Here is a 23,087-nt window from a genome sequence, read left to right as displayed (position 1 = left end):
TCTTCTGGGACCTCTGACGTGTCCCAGAAGATTGCAGGGAGGGAGGGGGGAGAGGAGAACTTCCGCTCAGGGCGCCGCGGCGCTCCGAGCTGAAGTGGGAGCGGGTACCTGTCAAAACTAGGTACCCGCTCCCCCCCCAAAAAAATGACATGCCAAATGTGGCATGTCAGGGGGTTAGAACCAGGGCCGGATTAAGAGCATCATGGGCTTGGTGCTGAGGATTTTGAAGGGATTTAAGGGCCGTGCCTTGGCATGCACCCAGAGGAGGAAGGGTGCAGCCATGCATGCCTAATTCAACATGGAATGCTGTCTCTGAAGCCCATAAACACATCCATGCATCGGCAACTGTCCCTCCTTGTCCGGCCTTCGTGCTGTGTGGGGAGGTTCTGAGGGAGCTGCCTGGGGAAGCGAGCATAGAAGCCAGACTTCTGTGTTTACAAGTGACAGAAGAGCGGTAACAGTGAATATGGCCAACCCGGGGCCTATATAAAGGGTAGGGGCCTGGAGCTGCAGCTCCAATAGCCCCTACGTTAATCTGGCCCTGGTTAGAACTGCCTAAAAGCGGAAGTTCCACTTTTGGGTGGAACTCCGCTTTAACCACTTAAGCCCCGTAAGATTTTACCCCCTTCCTGACCAGGGTTTTTTTTTTTTTTTTTTACTGCGTGACTTTAACGGACAATTGCGCGGTCGTGTGACGCTGTACCTAAACGAATTTGACGTCCTTTTTTCCCCACAAACAGAGCTTTCTTTTGGTGGTATTTGATCACCTGTGCGATTTTTTTTTTTTTTTTTTTTTTTTTTTTTTTTTGATCATGCGCCATAAACAAAAAAAGAGCAAAAATAACAATATTTTTCACATTTTTTTATATGAAATTCCCAAAAAAAAAATATGTAAAAATCAACATTTTTTAACATTTTCGGCCAATTTGTTTTAGGCTACATATCTTTGGTAAAAAAAATCGGCAAAAGCGTATTTTGATTGGTTTGCACAAAAGTTATCGCGTTTACTAACAAAGGGAAAGATTTTTGTCATTTTTGGTGTTTTTTCTTTTAATGAGTAATGGCGGCGATCTGCGATTTTTTTTTTTTTTTTTTTCGGGACTGCGACATTGCGGCTGACAGATCGGACCCTTGACTGACATTTTTGACACTTTTGGGGCTACCAGTGACATTACTACAGTAATCAGTGCTATAAATATGCACGGTTACTGTAAAATTACACTGGCAGGGAAGGAGTTAACTGTATTGGAGAGGGAGGGGTTAAGTGTGTCCTAGGGGCGTGTTTCTAACTGTGATGGGACATGTCTACTATTGTAAAAACAGAGATCAACGGTTCTACATAGTAGAACCGTCTGATCTCCATTTTTACACAGGGGAGAATGACAGGCGGCTTGTTTACATCAGCCGCCCGCCTTTCTCCCGCTTTACCGACTATCGCAGTGTGACCGGCGGACATCGGGTCCGCCGGTCACACGCGCGGACTCTTCAGTGAACGAGCCGGGGTGGGCGCGCACCTCAGTGGGCGCGCGCTCGCCCGCTATTGGCTCACAAACCGGTCACAGGCTAGTGACGTATATATACGTCACTTTGCCTGGCCCGGGGCTGACCGCCGCAGTATATCTACTTGCGGCGGTCGGCAAGCGGTTAATGATCTCTTTGCCCGGCCTGTCAGTTTAGGTGGATGGCCATGTCTTGGTAGGTTTGCAGTTGTGCCATACTCTTTCCATTTTCCGATGATGGGTTGAACAGAGCTCCATGAGATGTTCAAAGCTTGGGAGATTTTTTTTCTAACCTAACCCTGCTTTAAACTTTTCTACAACTTTATTCCTGACATGTTTGGTGTATTACTTGGCATTCATGAAGCTGTTTGTTCACTAAGGTTCTCTAGCAAGCCTCTGAGGGCTTCACAGAACAGCTGTATTTATATTGAGAATATATTACACACAGGTGGACTCTATTTACTATTTAGGTGACTTCTGAAGGCATTTGGTTTCACTAGATTTTAGTTAGGGGTATCAGAGTAAAGGGGGCTGAGTACAAATGCACACCGCACTTTTTAGATATTTATTTGTAAAAAATTGAAAAAAACATTTATCATTTTCCTTCCACTTCACAATTATGTGCCACTTTGTGTTGGGCTATCACATAAAATCCCAATAAAATACATTTACATTTTTTGGTTCTAACATGACAAAATGGGGTAAAAATACTTTTTCAAGTACAAGTGTGACTATAGTGACATGGGCTTTTCAGATGTGATCGGGAGGAAATGCTCAGCATAGAAACTCACTGAAAACTGAGCATGTGCAGAGTTGCCACTACAGCTGCTATCTAAATTGGGGACAGTGAGCGAGTGAGTATGAACAGCATGTAATACATAATTTATTGATAGTTTTTTATGATGTGAGTTTAGTGACACTTTAACCACTTAAGCCCCGGAAGATTTTACCCCCATTCCGACCAGGGGGTATTTTGCGATTCGGCACTGCGTGAATTTAACGCACAATTGCGCGGTCGTGCGACGCTGTACCTAAACGAATTTGACGTCCTTTTTTTCCCACAAACAGAGCTTTCTTTTGGTGGTATTTGATCACCTGTGCGATTTTTTGATCACGCGCTATAAACAAAAAAAGAGCGTCAATTTTGCAAAAATAGCAATATTTTTCACATTTTTTTATATGAAATTCCCCCAAAAAAAAATGTAAAAATCAAAATTTTTTAAAATTTTCGGCCAATTTATTTTATGCTACCTATGTTTGGTAAAAAAAATCGCAAAAAGCGTATTTTGATTGGTTTGCGCAAAAGTTATCGCGTTTACTAACAAAGGGAAAGATTTTTGTCATTTTTGTTGTTTTTTTTTTTAACGCGTAATGGCGGCGATCTGCGATTTTTTTTGCGGTACTGCGACATTGCGGCGGACAGATCGGACCCTTGACTGACATTTTTGACACTTTTGGGGTTACCAGTGACATTTCTACAGTAATCAGTGCTATACATATGCACTGTTACTGTAAAAATACACTGGTAGTGAAGGGGTTAACTTTATTTGGAAGGGAGGGGCTGTGTGTGTCCCTAGGGGCGTGGTTTCTACTGTGATTGGCTGTGGCTCTAGCTGTAAGGACACTGATCAACGGATCTACATACCAGATCCGTTTTATCAGTGTCTTTGCAGCGAGGAGAATGACAGGCAGTTTGTTTACACAAGCTGCCTGACATTCTCCCTCTCCCCCGCCGATCGCCGAGTGACCGGCGGACATCGGGTCCGCTGGTCACACGCGCGGGGGGGTCCGTGACCACGCGGGAGCGGGAGCGCGCCCCGGGGGGCGCGCGCTCGCTCCCTAGACCCTCACAAGCAAACAACGTAGCCCTACGTTAGTTTGCCTGTGAGGGGCTGACCGCCGACGTAGATAGTCGTGCGGCGGTCGGCAAGTGGTTAAGGAGCTTTGTTAGGGTTAAAGGTCAGTAAGTGACCATTTACTTTTTTCATGTGATAGTAATTTTTTGGCATCTATTACACGTACAATAGATGTTGTTTGTGCTAAAGATGTTAATTGCCTGTGAACACCAAGATACGTTTTTAACCGCTTGCCGACCGCCGCACGACTATTTACTGCGGCGGTCAGCCCCTTAAAGGCAAAGCGACGTAGTACTACGTCGCTAGCCTGTGAGGGTCTAGGGAGCGAGCGCGCGCCGCCGGAGGACCCCCACCCCCCCACGCGTGTGACCGGCAGACCCGATGTCCGCCGGTCACGCACGATCGTCCGTTAGAGCAGGAGAAAGGCAGGCGGCTGATATAAACAAGCCACCTGTCATTCTCCCCTGTGTATGAATAGTGATCATACGGTTCTACTATGTAGGACCGTTGGTCACTGTTCCTACACCTTAAGCCACAGCCAATCACAGTTACAATCACGCCCCTAGGGACACACATAACCCCTCCCTCTCCAAAAAAGTTAACCCCTTCACTGCCAGTGTCATTTTTACAGTAACAGTGCATATGTATAGCACTGATTACTGTAGTAATGTCACTGGTAACCCCAAAAGTGTCAAAAATGTCAGTCAAGGACAGTCCTGAATCATCTCCGCTCCTACCCCTGTCACTTCCCTGAACTTGGCTACTAAATGCCAAAGCGGATCACGGAGCCGAGATCTCCGTGATTTAGATTTCATACACCCGCCGCCGCTTTTACATTTACTAGCCGAGATCAGGGAAGTGACAGGGGTAGGAGCGGAGATGACTCATGTTGCAGCCCCCCTGTTCTAATGTAACCGCCCCAACAGCTGAGGCGGTGTAACGTTATAACACACTACCGTGAAAATTCCATACCCTCTGAGCATGTGCACTAGTAAGCTCCTCAGCCTGTTCAATGATGTATCCGGAGCTGTGAGCATGCGCACTGCTACGCTGCTCAGCTGTTCCATTACGTTTCTGACGGGAAGTGACGTGGGTATGGAATTTCCACGAGGTATGGTTTTCTCACGTTACACCAGTATGAGGTTTATGCCACATGTGTACTGCATTGAGCTGGTGAGGATTCAGATGGTGTCACATCTGTTTTAATAAACATTATGAATTGACCTAAACTTCTATACTTCAATGTGTTGGTGATATCATTCTCATCTTTTTGTTCCTGCAGTCTCATCCAGGTACTAATATTTCAGTTATAGACCTGTTTGACCACAAAGCGAGTTTACAGCCCCTCTGGAAGCAGGTGATGGGCTTCAGGGATGCCATCTATCCTATCATGCAGAATGCTGGCAGTGAAGGGGTGCACCTACTCTGCTATTCTCAAGGTGAGTGACTTTCAGGCTAATCACAGCCTAGAAATAGATGGTAACCACTTGCTATGAAGGGTTCTACTCTGTCTGCTCACATTAAGCTGAGATGATCATCGTGAAGCGTGAGGAACATCCCAGGCCTTTAATAATGCTGTAGGCCAAACAGAATTACTGTTCCTTATTTTGTTGATAGCAAGCAATGTGGGAGCCCATAGCACTGTTACTAAGGACCCCAGCTACTGCACTGATGTCCCTACTAGGAGCAGAGTGTGTGACAGCATTAAAGGGAACCTGTCACCAGCAGATGAGCACACAGCCTCAGTCGAGTGAATGCAACACATCTCAACTTGAACATATATGTGCAGTTTTATTAGTCTGTGACATTTCCAGTGCAGTAAGGTCCTTGGGGAAAACAGAGAGGCCAATTCGCTGCTGCAGGTGAGAGGTGTAATCCTGAGGACAGGTGGGACTGGGTGCTAGCCCCGGCTTGCATCCGTGTATACAATTTGGGAAAGAAATTGGCTGCACACCTCCACCGGTCCAGTAGATTTATTGAACCATGCGTTTCCCATGATGCTTACCTACACTGCAGATTGCATGAGCATCATGGGAAATGTAGTTCCAAAACATCTGGGGTGCCAAGGTTCGACATCACTGGTCTAGGACCTCAGTGCTTGGGAAAGAAATTGTCTGCACACCTCCGCCGGTCCAATAGATTTATTGAACCATGTATAAAACTGCCACCAGAACAAAGACACAGACCATAGAAAGGTTGACACGTTTCACACTACCAATGTGATTCTTCTTTTTGAAGAAGCACGTTGGTGGTATGAAACGCGTCAACCTTTCTATGGTCTGTGTCTTTGTTCTGGTGGCAGTTTTATACATGGTTCAATAAATCTATTGGACCGGCGGAGGTGTGCAGACAATTTCTTTCCCAAGCACTGAGGTCCTAGACCAGTGGTGTCGAACCTTGGCACCCCAGATGTTTTGGAACTACATTTCCCATGATGCTCATGCAATCTGCAGTGTAGTTTAGCATCATGGGAAATGTAGTTCCAAAACATCTGGGGTGCCAAGGTTTGACATCACTGTCCTAGACAATCAGTCTGGCTGTGAAGCCATTATAAAGAAGAATGCAGTGTGGCCACCTTTGTTGATCACTGCTGGAAGACTGACCGCTGTATTGAGGTTTCCACAAAAGTGAAATAAAGAGAATAAATGTAAAAAGCTAAATTCAAGGCAAATATAAGTGACACAAATTAATGTTGTGCTATATTTATAAACACTTCCTTAAATGTCATTTTGTAAATGCAGACAAATTAGTTTAACTTTATATTAGCCTCTTGCAGTCCATTGTACAGTGGAGCTCCGACTGAGGGAGGGACAAGCAACACAATAAGCCAGCCAACTGTGTCGCAGTGCTCTTGTGCTAAAAAGGTACATGCTGATAGGAGGAGAGAAAAGAATGACAGAGAGATGACTTCATCAGTCTGCTTCTTATCCTTTCACCATCCCTCTCAAGACTAAAGAGGGGCAAGACCTGGAGGTGTCTCCTTCTCTGCTGTGCTGTGTGGCAGAGCTGTGTAAATCTTAAGGCTTGATAGACATACATATATGTATCTAATCCGTGCATTAAAGTGGTTGTAAACCCTCTCTTATAACTTTTACCTATAGGTAAGCATTTAATAAGGGTTACCTATAGGCAGGGCTTTTTTTCTCAGTGAAAAGGTACTGGAACTCCCCCTTCTGAGACTTTTCGTGTCTTTGCCCCCTACCCACCTCCGAGCACCATCCCTTGTTTCCAACCCCTACCCACCTCCAAGCACCACCTCATTTAGGGAATACAGAGCCAAGTATCATTTTGCTGTGCTAAGTAATTTGTTAATGATAACAAGAAGAGCTGTAAAGTAGACCCCCCCCCCCTTCAGCAAGCAGCAATATACCCCCCCCCCCCAGCAATATTGGATTACCCCAGCAACTGTCGACCCCCTGCAACAAAATATCACCTAAGCAACAATAGACCCCTGACAACAAAAGATCTTCCAAAAGCCAGCATCAATAGACTTTCCAGCAGTTAGGTACAATAGATCCCTCCCACAATAGTAGATCCCTTCCAGCAACAATAGAAAGCCTCGAAAAAATAGATCCACTACAGCAACATGAGATTCAGCCAGCATCCAGCATCAGTAGACTCTACAGCAGTGGTCCTCAACCCTGGCCTACAGGGCCCACTACCAGGCCAGATTTTCAAGTTAACTGAAATACATCCCAGGTGATATCATTTGCTGCTCAGTGATTGCAGTATTCTAGTCTGAATCTCCCCAAGGTAATACCTAAAATCTGACCTGTTAGTGGGCCCTGTAGGCCAGGGTTGAGGACCACTGCTCTACAGCACACCCCTTGCCATTACATACATTCAGTGCTGGAGGTGCCGGAACTGCGTTCCCCCGCGTTCCTACTGAAAAAAAGCCCTGCCTATAGGTACTGTAAATATCTCCTAAACTTGCACCGTTTAGGAGATATTTACATTTCATGCAGCCGATGACGTCATCGGCACATGCGCTCTGAAGGAACGGCCACCTGTGCCCTTCCTTCAGAGCCCTGTGCCGTTAACGGCGGCTCCCATGCGCATACGTGGGAGTGATGTCATTGCACCTCCGGCCAATCAGATGGCCGGAGGATGCGAACCAGGAAGCAGGAGGACCGAACATGACTCTTGTGTCACCGGTGAGTGGGCGGCACTGTGGGGGCTTTATTCTAAGGTAAGTATTTCATAATGAGCTAGTATGCGATGCATACTAGCTCATTATGCCTTTGTCTTGCAGGGTTTTTTATTTTTGGGGGGTTTACAACCTCCTTTAAGCTGTGCGTTACGTGTTCAGTTCTAAAGATATTTAGTTACTGGGGGTAAGGAAGATAAAACAGCGCCATGTTCATATCTGTGACTGTGCTTCAGCTTTGCTTGGATGTGCCTTTCTGCTTCCTGCACATTCCCATTGTCAGAGATGGGCTAATAGGAATGTGTGGGGGCAAGAAAGTGGTAAGCTCTGACAGTCAGAAAAGTTGAAGTGTGTCCTGTCTAAATGCCCTGGATTTGGCTATTATAAATTGTTTGGGTGGGCTGTTGCAGGTATCTCATACCTATAGTGGTTTGCCCTTGTTTTGTCCCAGATCCTGGGTCTCTGACCGTCACAGAATGAAAGCAATGAGCACTCGTAAAAAACAGCACAAGAGGTCAGGACATTGCCAAATTACTTTTCAAGGGCTCACCTGATACCCATACAACTCCAGTACCTCTGCTATAACTAAAAAAGAGTAAGGCCCCTTTCACACACTCCGTCATTCGGGCGGACTCCGTTTTTCTCAGCGGGGGATCGATCCACCGATCCCCCGCTGAGCAGGAGGATGACAGCTGTGTCTCCGCGCTGTGTGCGGAGACACAGCTGTCAATTCCCCATGCATCTCTACGGGGGAAATCGGATGGGAACGGACCGTTGGTCCGTTCTCATCCAATCCCATCCGATCCGCTGGACGGATAGAAAATAGGGTTTCCATCCGTCCAGATTTGACGGACAGGATCAGATGTCAGCGGACATGTCTCCGCTGACATCCGATGCCCCATAGGGAAGCATGGGGGAACCGTTCAGATCCGCCTAAAAAATGGACAGGCAGATCTGAATGGTCCGCCTGTGTGAAAGAGCCCTAAGGCCACTTTCACACATGCTGTCTGTTTGTCTGTTTTTCATCCATCCGTTGACGGATGAAAAACGGACATCAATGCATCTTTATGTAAAAACGTATGACAACGAATGATCATCCGTTAACATCCGTTTTCATCCACTTCCGTCAATGTCCGTTGACGTTGTCAATCGTTTTTTTGAACGGATGAATGCCCTATTTTTCATCCGTCAAAAAAACGGATTGGATGACAACGGATGAAAAATGGATGACAAAATGGATGACAACGAATGAAAAATGGATGACAACGAATGAAAAATGGATGACAACGGATGAAAAATGGATGACAACGAATGAAAAATGGATGACAACGGATGAAAAATGGATGACAACGGATGAAAAATGGATGACAACGAATGAAAAATGGATGAAAAATGGATGACAACGGATGAAAAATGGATGACAACGGATGAAAAATGGATGACAACGAATGAAAAATGGATGACAACGAATGAAAAGTGGATGACAACGAATGAAAAGTGGATGACAACGAATGAAAAGTGGATGACAACGAATGGAAAATGGATGACAACGAATGAAAAGTGGATGACAACGAATGAAAAGTGGATGACAACGAATGAAAAGTGGATGACAACGAATGAAAAATGGATGACAACGGATGAAAAATGGATGACAACGGATGAAAAATGGATGACAACGGATGAAAAATGGATGACAACGGACGAAAAACGGATGACACCTGACAAGAAAAACGGATGTCACCTGACAAGAAAAACGGATGACACCTGACGAAAAAACGGATGGAAAACGGATACATTTTTACGTGACTGAACTGATGAACTGAATGGACCGTATGTGTGAAAGGGGCCTTAGGTGGGGGTGGGGGGGCTGCCAGAGCTTTGACTCAGGATATAGCTTGCACCTGGGTATGAACATCCAAACATGGCATTGATGTGTATACAGATTTATGAAGATGCCATCTAGTGCCTGGTATTAGGCCCATAGCATATCTCTTTCTTTGTGAATTTTGCATTCTATCTTTATTGGGGGATCACAGTTTTCTGATTCACCTGAATGTATGCAGATTGGTCTGAGACGAATCGCAAGACTGATGCCATACTTATTTGTTGGAAATCTGATTTCCAAGCTATGTGCTGATCAGATGGTGACCGGTTCCCTTTAATGCTCTCACACAATCTGCTCCTAGAAGGGACAGCAGTGCGGTTGCTGGAGTCCCGTGTTGTTATTCAATGAATGATTGCAGTCACAGCACATTCATTCCGCATGATGCGCTGCTAATGACTGTGTGACACTGTGACAGGCTGACCCCAGGCATTCTGTAACCTCTGTCTCATCTGCTCACATGGATCCCACTAACCCGCCCTAATGCCCATCTTCTTGTATATGAATGAGGCAGTGTTTTTCTTCTGTGGCCGTCACATGCCAGCTCATTCCCATCTTGGCAACGATAACCGTGACATCTAATCCCGCGGCATGCTTTTCATTCCTGGGTATGAGTCACATGACTCAGCACATAGATTGGCCTTAGGCACGTGTAGACATGTACACATCACCATCTCAGCTCTCTTCCTTATACACATCCGTTCATGAAATCACTATCATTTATTCATACGTTCTGAATTCTAATGCTGGGTCAGCATTAGCCTGGCTGTAAAATCTCTGACAAATAGTATTTGAACAGAGGATCTGTGGGCTGAGCAATGACAGCGGCTTTAAGTGCCGCTTCACACTGATGCAAATTTGATGCTTTACAAAAAGCCTAGATTCAGATGTCATCCAAAAACACATTGTGTTCAATGACAGTCCTTCACATCTATGCATTGTAATTGCTTTGCGAATGGGATCCGGAAACAAAAAGGGTCCTGTGCGACTTTACTGCGTTGTGGTGCGACTGATTTTTTTTCCTCTCCATAGACATTAATGGAAACGACATCTTGTGTTCAGATGTGTGCGAATACTGCTTTCTCTGTGTAGATTTTTACATATTCCCCCCCCCCTCGCAGAAATCGGAGCTGCGCCCAATCCCATCCGAAAACACAATAAATTCGTAATACAATCGCACTGTCTTTAGCACAAATCGCACCGAACTCCAGCAAATATCTGCATGAGAATCGCACCTATTCGCATCACATAAGTGTGAACCCAGACTAAAGGACAGCTGCTCTTTTAAAACACATCCGCTCTTGTAATAAATCCAGGCACAACCAGCAATTGTGACAACGGACTTCTCTTTGCGACCTAAATAGAAGACTTGGAGTGCCGCTGAAGTCAGAGGGAAGATTCTTCCTTTTGATCCTAGGAGACGGGGTGCCGGCATTCTCCTGTGTTCACCCAAGACCACACATGCGATGGAGTAAGACTGACGCTGCATTACTAGTGCCTCATTACTAGTGCCGCATTACTAGTGCCGCATTACTAGTGCCGCATTACTAGTGCCTCATTACTAGTGCCGCATTACTAGTGCCACATTACTAGTGCCTCATTACTAGTGCCGCATTACTAGTGCCGCATTACTAGTGCCGCATTACTAGTGCCGCATTACTAGTGCCGCATTACTAGTGCCGCATTACTAGTGCCTCATTACTAGTGCCGCATTACTAGTGCCACATTACTAGTGCCGCATTACTAGTGCCGCATTACTAGTGCCGCATTACTAGTGCCGCATTACTAGTGCCTCATTACTAGTGCCGCATTACTAGTGCCGCATTACTAGTGCCTCATTACTAGTGCCTCATTACTAGTGCCTCATTACTAGTGCCGCATTACTAGTGCCTCATTACTAGTGCCGCATTACTAGTGCCGCATCCGTCTTACTCCAGTGAACTTCTCTTATTTGCTCCCTTTCAGTCTGTAAGATGTACCATTGAAAGTGAATTGTTATGTCCGTTCAGTACATGCCTATTGATCCTGCCTGATTCTGCCAAAATACCTATTGATCCTGCCAGAAATCTGCCAAAATACATATTGATCCTGCCGAAATACCTATTGATCCTGCCGAAATACCTATTGATCCTGCCAAAATACCTATTGATCCTGCCAAAATATCTATTGATCCTGCCTGATCCTGCCAAAACATCTATTGATCCTGCCAAAATACCTATTGATCCTGCCTGATCCTGCCAAAATACCTATTGATCCTGCCTGATTCTGCCAAAATACCTATTGATCCTGACAGAAATCTGCCAAAATACCTATTGATCCTGCCTGATCCTGCCAAAATACCTATTGATCCTGCCAGAAATCTGCCAAAATATCTATTGATCCTGCCTGATCCTGCCAAAATACCTATTGATCCTGCCTGATTCTGCCAAAATATCTATTGATCCTGCCTGATCCTGCCAAAATATCTATTGATCCTGCCTGATCCTGCCAAAATATCTATTGATCCTGCCTGATTCTGCCAAAATACCTATTGATCCTGCCTTATTCTGCCAAAATACCTATTGATCCTGCCAAAATACCTATTGATCCTGCCAGAAATCTGTCAAAATACCTATTGATCCTGCCAGAAATCTGCCAAAATACCTATTGATCCTGCCTGATCCTGCCAAAATATCTATTGATCCTGCCCAATTCTGCCAAAATACCTATTGATCCTGCCAAAATACCTATTGATCCTGCCAAAATATCCATTGATCCTGCCAAAATATCCATTGATCCTGCCTGATCCTGCCAAAATATCTATTGATCCTGCCTGATTTTGCCAAAATACCTATTGATCCTGCCTGATTTTGCCAAAATACCTATTGATCCTGCCTGATTCTGCCAAAATACTTATTGATCCTGCCTGATCCTGCCAAAATACCTATTGATCCTGCCAGAAATCTGCCAAAATACCTATTGATCCTGCCAGAAATCTGCCAAAATACCTATTGATCCTGCCTGATCCTGCCAAAATACCTATTGATCCTGCCAAAATATCTATTGATCCTGCCTGATTCTGCTAAAATACCTATTGATCCTGCCTGATTCTGCCAAAATACCTATTGATCCTGCCAGAAATCTGCCAAAATACCTATTGATCCTGCCTGATCCTGCCAAAATATCTATTGATCCTGCCTGATCCTGCCAAAATATCTATTGATCCTGCCTGATCCTGCCAAAATACCTATTGATCCTGCCAGAAATCTCCCAAAATACCTATTGATCCTGCCTGATCCTGCCAAAATATCTATTGATCCTGCCTGATCCTGCCAAAATATCTATTGATCCTGCCTGATTCTGCCAAAATACCTATTGATCCTGCCTGATCCTGCCAAAATATCTATTGATCCTGCCTGATCCTGCCAAAATATCTATTGATCCTGCCTGATTCTGCCAAAATACCTATTGATCCTGCCTTATTCTGCCAAAATACCTATTGATCCTGCCAAAATACCTATTGATCCTGCCAGAAATCTGTCAAAATACCTATTGATCCTGCCAGAAATCTGCCAAAATACCTATTGATCCTGCCTGATCCTGCCAAAATATCTATTGATCCTGCCCAATTCTGCCAAAATACCTATTGATCCTGCCAAAATACCTATTGATCCTGCCAAAATATCTATTGATCCTGCCAAAATATCCATTGATCCTGCCTGATCCTGCCAAAATATCTATTGATCCTGCCTGATTTTGCCAAAATACCTATTGATCCTGCCTGATCCTGCCAAAATACCTATTGATCCTGCCTGATTCTGCCAAAATACCTATTGATCCTGACAGAAATCTGCCAAAATACCTATTGATCCTGCCTGATCCTGCCAAAATACCTATTGATCCTGCCAGAAATCTGCCAAAATATCTATTGATCCTGCCTGATCCTGCCAAAATACCTATTGATCCTGCCTGATTCTGCCAAAATATCTATTGATCCTGCCTGATCCTGCCAAAATATCTATTGATCCTGCCTGATCCTGCCAAAATATCTATTGATCCTGCCTGATTCTGCCAAAATACCTATTGATCCTGCCTTATTCTGCCAAAATACCTATTGATCCTGCCAAAATACCTATTGATCCTGCCAGAAATCTGTCAAAATACCTATTGATCCTGCCAGAAATCTGCCAAAATACCTATTGATCCTGCCTGATCCTGCCAAAATATCTATTGATCCTGCCCAATTCTGCCAAAATACCTATTGATCCTGCCAAAATACCTATTGATCCTGCCAAAATATCCATTGATCCTGCCAAAATATCCATTGATCCTGCCTGATCCTGCCAAAATATCTATTGATCCTGCCTGATTTTGCCAAAATACCTATTGATCCTGCCTGATTTTGCCAAAATACCTATTGATCCTGCCTGATTCTGCCAAAATACTTATTGATCCTGCCTGATCCTGCCAAAATACCTATTGATCCTGCCAGAAATCTGCCAAAATACCTATTGATCCTGCCAGAAATCTGCCAAAATACCTATTGATCCTGCCTGATCCTGCCAAAATACCTATTGATCCTGCCAAAATATCTATTGATCCTGCCTGATTCTGCTAAAATACCTATTGATCCTGCCTGATTCTGCCAAAATACCTATTGATCCTGCCAGAAATCTGCCAAAATACCTATTGATCCTGCCTGATCCTGCCAAAATATCTATTGATCCTGCCTGATCCTGCCAAAATATCTATTGATCCTGCCTGATCCTGCCAAAATACCTATTGATCCTGCCAGAAATCTCCCAAAATACCTATTGATCCTGCCTGATCCTGCCAAAATATCTATTGATCCTGCCTGATCCTGCCAAAATATCTATTGATCCTGCCTGATTCTGCCAAAATACCTATTGATCCTGCCTGATCCTGCCAAAATATCTATTGATCCTGCCTGATCCTGCCAAAATATCTATTGATCCTGCCTGATTCTGCCAAAATACCTATTGATCCTGCCTTATTCTGCCAAAATACCTATTGATCCTGCCAAAATACCTATTGATCCTGCCAGAAATCTGTCAAAATACCTATTGATCCTGCCAGAAATCTGCCAAAATACCTATTGATCCTGCCTGATCCTGCCAAAATATCTATTGATCCTGCCCAATTCTGCCAAAATACCTATTGATCCTGCCAAAATACCTATTGATCCTGCCAAAATATCTATTGATCCTGCCAAAATATCCATTGATCCTGCCTGATCCTGCCAAAATATCTATTGATCCTGCCTGATTTTGCCAAAATACCTATTGATCCTGCCTGATCCTGCCAAAATACCTATTGATCCTGCCAGAAATCTGCCAAAATACATATTGATCCTGCCAGAAATCTGCCAAAATACCTATTGATCCTGCCTGATCCTGCCAAAATACCTATTGATCCTGCCAAAATATCCATTGATCCTGCCTGATCCTGCCAAAATATCTATTGATCCTGCCTGATTCTGCTAAAATACCTATTGATCCTGCCTGATTCTGCCAAAATACCTATTGATCCTGCCAGAAATCTGCCAAAATACCTATTGATCCTGCCTGATCCTACCAAAATACCTATTGATCCTGCCAGAAATCTGCCAAAAAACCTGTTGATCCTGCCTGATTCTGCCAAAATACCTATTGATCCTGCCTGATCCTACCAAAATACCTATTGATCCTGCCAGAAATCTGCCAAAAAACCTGTTGATCCTGCCTGATTCTGCCAAAATACCTATTGATCCTGCCTGATTCTGCCAAAATACCTATTGATCCTGCCAGAAATCTGCAAAGCTGATGTTGGGCTGTACTCTTATCAGTTACATTGTTCCCAGCTATCTCTGGAAACTAAAAGCATCTCCCTATGTTATGGAGAGGGTTGTGTTTTCTAGTTCTAAATCCTGTCCTGTCCTCGGGTAACAATGCTGCTCCTAAGCTACCAAATTGTATAACTAGCCTTTGCAGTAGGGTGTACATGGAAAGGCTTTGCACATCACAAATAAACAATTTCCCGAAACTTGTTTTTTTTTTTTTTCTGTCAATTTCTAAAATAGATTATTTAAAAAAAAAAAAGTCCCAGCACGCTTGCCAGCCTGCAAAAAAATACCCAAATTGACAGTGTCTATCAAATTATAGTTAACCACTTACCGACCGGCCGCGATGTGTATACTGTGGCAAAGTGTCACTATTGCGCGAAACGTTTAGTTCAATAAACATTAGATGGTGCCATCGTGCTGCCGGAAGTGCGATTGCACCTTTATTGGCTAGCGGGGATGTCAATAATCAGGTCCTGGGGGCCCAGCGTCCGCTGGCCACCCGCGGTTAATCCTGGGAGAGGCAGAACAGCGATCTGCCTTTTGTAAACACACAGATCGCCGTTCTACAAGGGGATAAGATAGAGATCTTGTGTTCCTGCTGAACAGGAACCAGGATCTCTGTCTTGCTCCAATCAGTGCAACCCCCCCCCCCCACAGTTAGAAAGCACTCCCTAGGAGCACTCTTAACCCTTTGGTCACCCCTGATGTTAATCCCTTCCCTGCCAGTGTCATTAATGCAGTGACAGTGCATTTATTTTTATTTTTTTTAGTACAGATCACTGTAATAATGTCACTGGTCCCCAAAAAGTTTCAAAAGTGTCAGATGTCCAATTTGTCCGGCGCAATGTCGGTCCCGCTAAAAAAAAATGCTGATTGCTGCCATTACTAGTAAAAAAAAAAAAGAAATAAATAAAAATTTCACATCATTTGTAGACGCTATAACCTTTGCGCAAACCAATCAATTTATGTTTATTGGAAATTTCTTTCTACCAAACATTTGTAGCAGAATACATATTGGCCTAAATTGATGAAAAAAGTGATTTTTTTTTTAGTTTTTTTTTTATTGGCTGTGTTTTATAGCAGAAAGTAGAAAAAAAAATAATTATATATATATATATATATATATATATATATTATAATATATATATATATTTTTTTTAATTGTTTTGTTTATACAGGTAGTGCAAAAAATAAAAACCGCGGAGGTGATCAAACACCACCAAAATTAAACTCTATTTGTGGGAAAAAAGGACATCAATTGTATTTGGTACAGTGTTGCATGACCGCGCAAATGTCATTTAAAGTAGCGCAGTGCTGTATTACAAAAAGCTGCCTGGTCATTAAGGAGTTAAAACCTTCCGGTCTAGAAGTGGTTAAGCTTCTTAAAAAAAAAAAAGACGTTGAGCAAGTCCGTCCAGTTGAACCAACATAGAAAAGAAAAGAACAAACACATAGAAAACTTCCGTATATGCCATCCTCTACCCACAGTTCATCCACAGAAAGGCAAAAAAAAATACCCAATGAGTGCCGGTTCACATATATGCGATGCGGGAACCCTGCGATTCCACTGCGGGTTCCCGCATCGCATTCAAATCGCAGGCAGTTCACACTGCTATATGCAAATTGCTGGGGGTGTCAATACAAAGTTAACGACACCCCCAGATCAGTTTGCATATCGCAGTGCGAACTGTCAGTTTCGATCCGATTCTGTTGCGGACCCAAAAAATAGTCCTGTGTGAGTTGTGTCCGAATGCGATGAAAATTCATATCATTATGCCTAGTGTGTTTTCTGTGGGCAGATGGGGTTGGAGCATGCGTGGTATTAGTAGCTGTCAGAGTAGACCTGAATGCCGTGCTGGTTGCTAGCCACTGATCTGGAGATTGCATGTGGTGAAGAGGCACCCTCCCTACCCCTGTGCCCTGGGTGGCTTTCCCTCCTGCCCACCCCTTGTCCTGAGCCTGAGTAAGGGAACAGCCTAGGACAGGAAGTGTTTTACTGGCAGGATCACCAGGGGAAAAAGAAAAGCATAAGGATCTGCTATGTGAAATACAGTATCTATCTGACCTGTAATATATTTTTTGTTTTTCCTTCAGCAAAATTAGTTTCATGTTATCGTATTCTTCTTTATACAGGAGGATTAATCTGTCGGGGTCTCTTGGAGACCATTCCAGATCACAATGTGGACACATTCATTTCCTTGTCTTCTCCTCAGATGGGACAGTATGGAGGTAAGACTTTTGCAAAAGCAGATTGTTTTGTTTTTTTCATTTGGCTTAAAGTAGAACTCCAGGCAAACAGGTAGATGCACAGTTGAAGTAGATTTAAGTGAACTGTCTTACCTGCCAAAGGATTAGTAGTTCTAGTCTGTAGTAGGAATCGACCGATTATCAGCAAAGCCGATATATCAAGGGCCGATATGCACTTTCCCCGAAATATCGAAATCGGCCCCAGAGGTTACTGATATTGCCGATATTTCGGGAAAGTGCTTGTACCGGAGTGATGTCTGCAGCTAGAGGCATCACCCTGGTACCGGCGTCCATAGCCGATGGTCGACTGTCTTGTAATGACAACCGATGCGGCTGAGAAGCCACTCGGCTGTCATTACAAGGAGTGGGAGGGGATGTCGTCGTCTCTCACCCCCCCTCCTGCCACCTTCCGCAGCTCGCCCGGGTCTCCCATTCCAGCCTGCATGGCCCCGAAGACCCGATCAAAGCCGCATTCAGCGCTGATCGGGTCTCCGTGTAAAGACCCGGAAGTTATGTCATGACTTCACTTCCGGGTACTCGGCGCCAAATTCAAAAAAATTACAGAAAATATCGGCCGATACCATTATATGCGATGACCAAAATATCGGTATCGGCAATAAAAAAAATGATATTGGTCGATCACTAGTCTGTAGTGCTAGCTATATAGCAAGGTAGAATTACAGCACTATTGAATTTTTTTTTTTAAGGCCCCTTTCACACTTGTTCGACTTGTCCTGCGATTTAGGACTGCAAAGTCGCATGACAAGTCGTACTCCATGATTTCCAATGAGTACCGTTCATATCTGTACGACTTCAGGTCGCAACGACTTCAAAATAGTCCCTGCACTACTTTGGGATGATTTTAATGCTTTTTGAGGTCCAAAGACATAGGCATTGCTTCAAGTCCAGTCAAAATCGTGGCAAAATTGCTGCAACAAAATTGCGATAAATTTTCACGACTTTTAGGTCGCATAAGTGTGAAAGGGGCCTAAATTGAACTCCAGTTGGCAGTGAAATATTATTTAGAGGGGGCTGTAGAGTAAAGGAATACTTTTCCTATTCTTCACTCATCGGCATTCAGAAATCTCCGCCATTTCCAGTAGTGGGGGTGGGCCCTTGAAATCCTACCAGTGGTTCTGCAGTTTCTATGCACCTGCATGAGCTTGTAAGGAGGAATAACTTAATGAGAGCGGTTGTACGGGAAGCAAGTCTGCAGAAGTGAGCAGTAGGGAAGGTATTTGTCTACTTTACACACCCCTAGTCTAAATTAGCCATTAAACCTTGCTATTTAGGAAGGTAGGTCAGCCACATAAAAATTATTTTTTATTGCAAATTGGAGTTAAGCTGTTAAAAAAGATTTTTACAGAAACATTACCTTAAAAAATGCAAATAAAATGTACAAAAGGAGCCATCATTTTCATGTAAAGCCTTTTGTACTGAAATATGAACAAAGCATTTCCCTCTATAGTGTGTACCTGTCTCAATTCAATGCACTAAGTGTCATTTCTGTCTGCTGCCTCTGTTATCAGCTTTAATCACTTCTGACACGTTTTCCTGACACCAAGAGAAAAATGGTGACAGGGGAGGGACTTCCAGCTGATTGAAAACCTCGGCTCTTTTCCTATGTGCTGTGTGAAGGGGGGGGGGTGTCCTTTCCCTCCAATCAGCTCCCAGAGCTCTCCTCATTGATGTATTTTTAGCTCCCCACCCCCTGATTTTCAGAGCTGAGAGTCCCTGTGTAAATTCTGCCCTTTGAATGGATGTAGGGGAAAGACAACTGTAGATAAACAGGTACAACTTATGTAGGAGGATTTGTTTAATCTCTGTGTGTCACCTGGGCCCAGTCACTTCACTGGGTATATGTAAGCGTTTACAACCACTTTAAAGTGCTTGTAAACCCACTTTGATGACATTTACCTATAGGTAAGCCTATGATAAGGCCTACCTATAGGTGCTGTAAACATCTCCTAAACTTGCCCTGTTTAGGAGATATTTACATTGCATGCGCGGGAGTGACGTCGCGCGGCTCCGGCCAGTAATACAGCCACAGTCAGCAGACCCAGAAGGAAGACGGGCGAAGATGGATGCGGCCGGCAGTGGGGACATCGTGGGCTTCGTTGCAGGTAAGTGTCACATAATGTGCTAGTATGCATTGCATACTAGCACATTATGCATTTACGTAAATGAAGTTTACTTCCTCTTTGAAGAAGTTTTACTTAGCCTGTAAAAAAAAAAAAAAATGGAATGCAGCCGTCACATCTAAGGTCTGGTAGGCTGCAATATATTACATTTTTGTTGCTAGGTTTAGTTATCCTAATTATATAATCAGACTCAGGAATGGGCAGATTTTCTCTAAACTCAAGAATACAGGATTTGCTGCTTTCTTTGCTTCCTTGATACTCATCAGACAGTGAATTGGCATTGCCACCCTTTTTTAGTTTGTCGAATGGGCAGGCAAGTTACACAGAAATGTGGCACCTGCCTAGCTGTGCAGTGTGCTGAAGTTGGAATCATAAGGCGGTGAATAGAATATAATGCTTCTGGCCAATAGTACAAACCTATAGATATGTCACTTTATATTTACCTTCTTTGCCAGAAATCTGAATCCACAGATATCAGTTACTATATGAGGTATTTAGGTTAAAGAAAACCGTTTTTCTGAAAATGCTGGTTGCTTGGCTGCCATGCCCATCCTCTAGCTTCTAAGGTCATAGCTAAATCATGGTCTAGAAGTATTTTTTTCCGAAGGTAGATGGATAGCTGTCACGCCACTGATCTCTAGAGTGCGTCACTACTGTAACTGGCACATTCCCCAGCTTGTAGGACTCTATTAAGGTTGTGCTCACGGTGAAGTATGTTTACAGAGTGAGGTTTGGTCCTGTAGTCTGCACCTTATTGACATACTGGGGAAATGCTTAAAAAATGTCATTCTTTATTATCTGCAAACAGAGAGTCGAGTAGTATATTTACATGTCATGACATGAAAACCTAAATAGGGAAGAAGCCAGGTTAAAAGGGTTATTTCTCTTTCGTTCCCTGAAACTAGTCTTATGATAGACTGGCCTCTCTTCCTCTCATCTCACTTGCATTATAAAAGCGGAACTTTGGCCAAACCTAGTTGAAATGTACAGTATCTCACAAAAGTGAGTACACCCCTCACGTAAATATATTATTATATCTTTTCATGTGACAACACTGAAGAAATGACACTTTGCTACAATGTAAAGTAGTGAGTGTACAGCTTGTATAACAGTGTCAATTTGCTGTCCACTCAAAATAACTCAACACACAGCCATGAATGTCTAAACTGCTGGCAACAAAAGTGAGTACACCCCTAAGTGACAATGTCCAAATTGGGCCCAATTAGCCATTTTCCCTCCCCAGTATCATGTGACTTGTTAGTGTTACAAGGTCTCAGGTGTGAATGGGGAGCAGGTGTGTTAAATTTGGTGTTATCGCTCTCTCACTCTCTCATACTGGTCATTGGAAGTGCATTGGAAGAACTCTCTGAGAATCTGAAAAAAATAATTGTTGCTCTACATAAAGATGGCCTAGGCTATAAGAAGATTGCCAAGACCCTTAAACGAAGCTGCAGCGCGGTGGCCAAGACCATACAGTGGTTTACCTGGATAGGTTCCACTCAGAACAGGCCTTGTCATGGTCCACCAACGAAGTTGGGTGCACATGCTCAGTGTCATATCCAGAGGTTGTCTTTGGGAAATAGATGTATGAGTGCTGCCAGCATTGCTGCAGAGGTTGAAGGGTTGGGGGGTCAGCCTGTCAGTGCTCAGACCATACGCAGCACACTGCATCAAATTGGTCTGCATGGCTGTCATCCCAGAAGGAAGCCTCTTCTAAAGATGATGAACAAGAAAGCCTGCAAACAGTTTGCTGAAGACAAGCAGACTAAGGACATGGATTACTGGAACCATGTCCTGTGGTCTGATGAGACCAAGATAAACTTATTTGGTTTTAGATGGTGTCAAGCGTGTGTGGCGGAGTTCAAAGACAAGTGTGTCTTGCCTAAAGTCAACCATGGTGGTGGGAGTGTCATGGTCTGGGGCTGCATGAGTGCTGCCAGAATTGGGGAGCTACACTTCATTGAGGGAACCATCAATGGATACATGTTCTTTGACATACTGAAGCAGAGCATGGTCCCTTCCCTTCGGAGACTGGGCCGCAGGGCAGTATTCCAACATGATAACGGCCCCAAACACACCTCCAAGATGACCACTGCCTTGCTAAAGAAGCTGAGGGTAAAGTTGATTGCCTGGCCAAGCATGTCTCCAGACCTTAACCGTATTGAGCATCTGTGGGGCATCCTTAAACGGAAGGTTGTGGAGCGCAAGGTCTCTAACATCCACCAGCTCCATGATGACATCATGGAGTAGTGGAAGAGGACTCCAGTGGCAACCTGTGAAGCTCTGGTGAACTCCATGCCCAAGAGAGTTAAGGCAGTGCTGGAAAATAATGGTGGACACACAAAATATTGACACTTTTGGCCCAATTTGAACATTGTCACTCAGGGGTGTACTCACTTTTGTTGCCAGTGGTTTAGACATTAATTGCTGTGTGTTGAGTTATATTGAGGGGACAGCAAATTTACACTGTTATAGAAGCTGTACACTCACTACTTTACATTGTAGAAAGTGTCATTTCTTCAGTGTTGTCACATGAAAATATATAATATATTTACAAAAATGGGAGGGTTGTACTCTTTTTTGTGAGATACTGAATGTATTGTGAATTCTAACTGCCTAAATACCTATGATTTAGAGCAAAGTGACTTTCTCCACTTCCTTCCAGGGTGTACTACCCAACCCTGAGTGGCCTATTGCCAGGCCTGGACACTGTCACATGAGAGAGGGGAGAAGCAACATGTAACTTACACAGGGTTAACTGTGCACTGGGATTTGGAGTTATGACACATTGACACTTGGGCCCTCAGAACAATAATACTGATTTAGAATTTCTGAGCCATGATGCACTTACATTTCAGGTCTCAGAGTATAGAAGCACTGACACTTAGGTTCTCGGAATAATGATGTACTGACACTTGGGTTCTCAGAATAATGATGCACTGATACTTGGGTTCTCGGAATAATGATGCACTGACACTTGGGTTCTCGGAATAATGATGCACTGACACTTGGGTTCTCGGAATAATGATGCACTGACACTTGGGTTCTCGGAATAATGATGCACTGACACTTTGGGTCTCAAATTGATGATGCACAGACACTTGGTGCCTTGAAGTAATGACACACTGATACTTAGGGTCTCAGAGCAATGATGCACTGACACTCAGCGAGAAGGGACACACAACAACTGTGACCTCATTAAATCTGACAGTGCTAAGGGCGGTGATAAGATGTTAGATTTCACTCAACTGGAGGCAGATCAGTGAGTTTTACTGGCATTTTGATTCATGGTATAAGTCTGACAGTGTCTCAGAATGATGGCAAACCCATACTTCAAATTCTAGTCTTCTATATTAATGCCTTGTTATATTGCTAGGAAAGATCGGTGAATGGTCCCCAGCCACATGTGGCCCACATTTCTGTGTAATTGTTTTTTGTCAGTAAAAGAGGAACACTAAAAGGAAGCGATTGTTTCTTTTTTACTTGTACATCTT

General features: G+C 43.8%; 1 protein-coding gene across 1 annotated transcript in view; it reads left to right on the top strand.

Annotated features, from left to right (window-relative positions):
* Positions 1-23,087, top strand: part of PPT2 (palmitoyl-protein thioesterase 2) — a 64,540-nt gene that overhangs the window by 25,136 nt on the left and 16,317 nt on the right. The window contains exons 3-4 of the mRNA XM_082263760.1: positions 4,638-4,794; positions 17,339-17,434. Coding sequence (XP_082119886.1) covers positions 4,638-4,794; positions 17,339-17,434 — 253 coding nt within the window. The remainder of the gene's footprint in view (positions 1-4,637; positions 4,795-17,338; positions 17,435-23,087) is intronic.

This window comes from Pelophylax lessonae, assembly GCF_965119305.1.
Source record: "Pelophylax lessonae genome assembly, chromosome: 7".
Classification (NCBI taxonomy): Eukaryota; Metazoa; Chordata; class Amphibia; order Anura; family Ranidae; genus Pelophylax; species Pelophylax lessonae.
The sequence above is the reverse complement of the archived record's forward strand: the minus strand, read 5'-3'. Positions and strand labels throughout refer to the sequence as shown.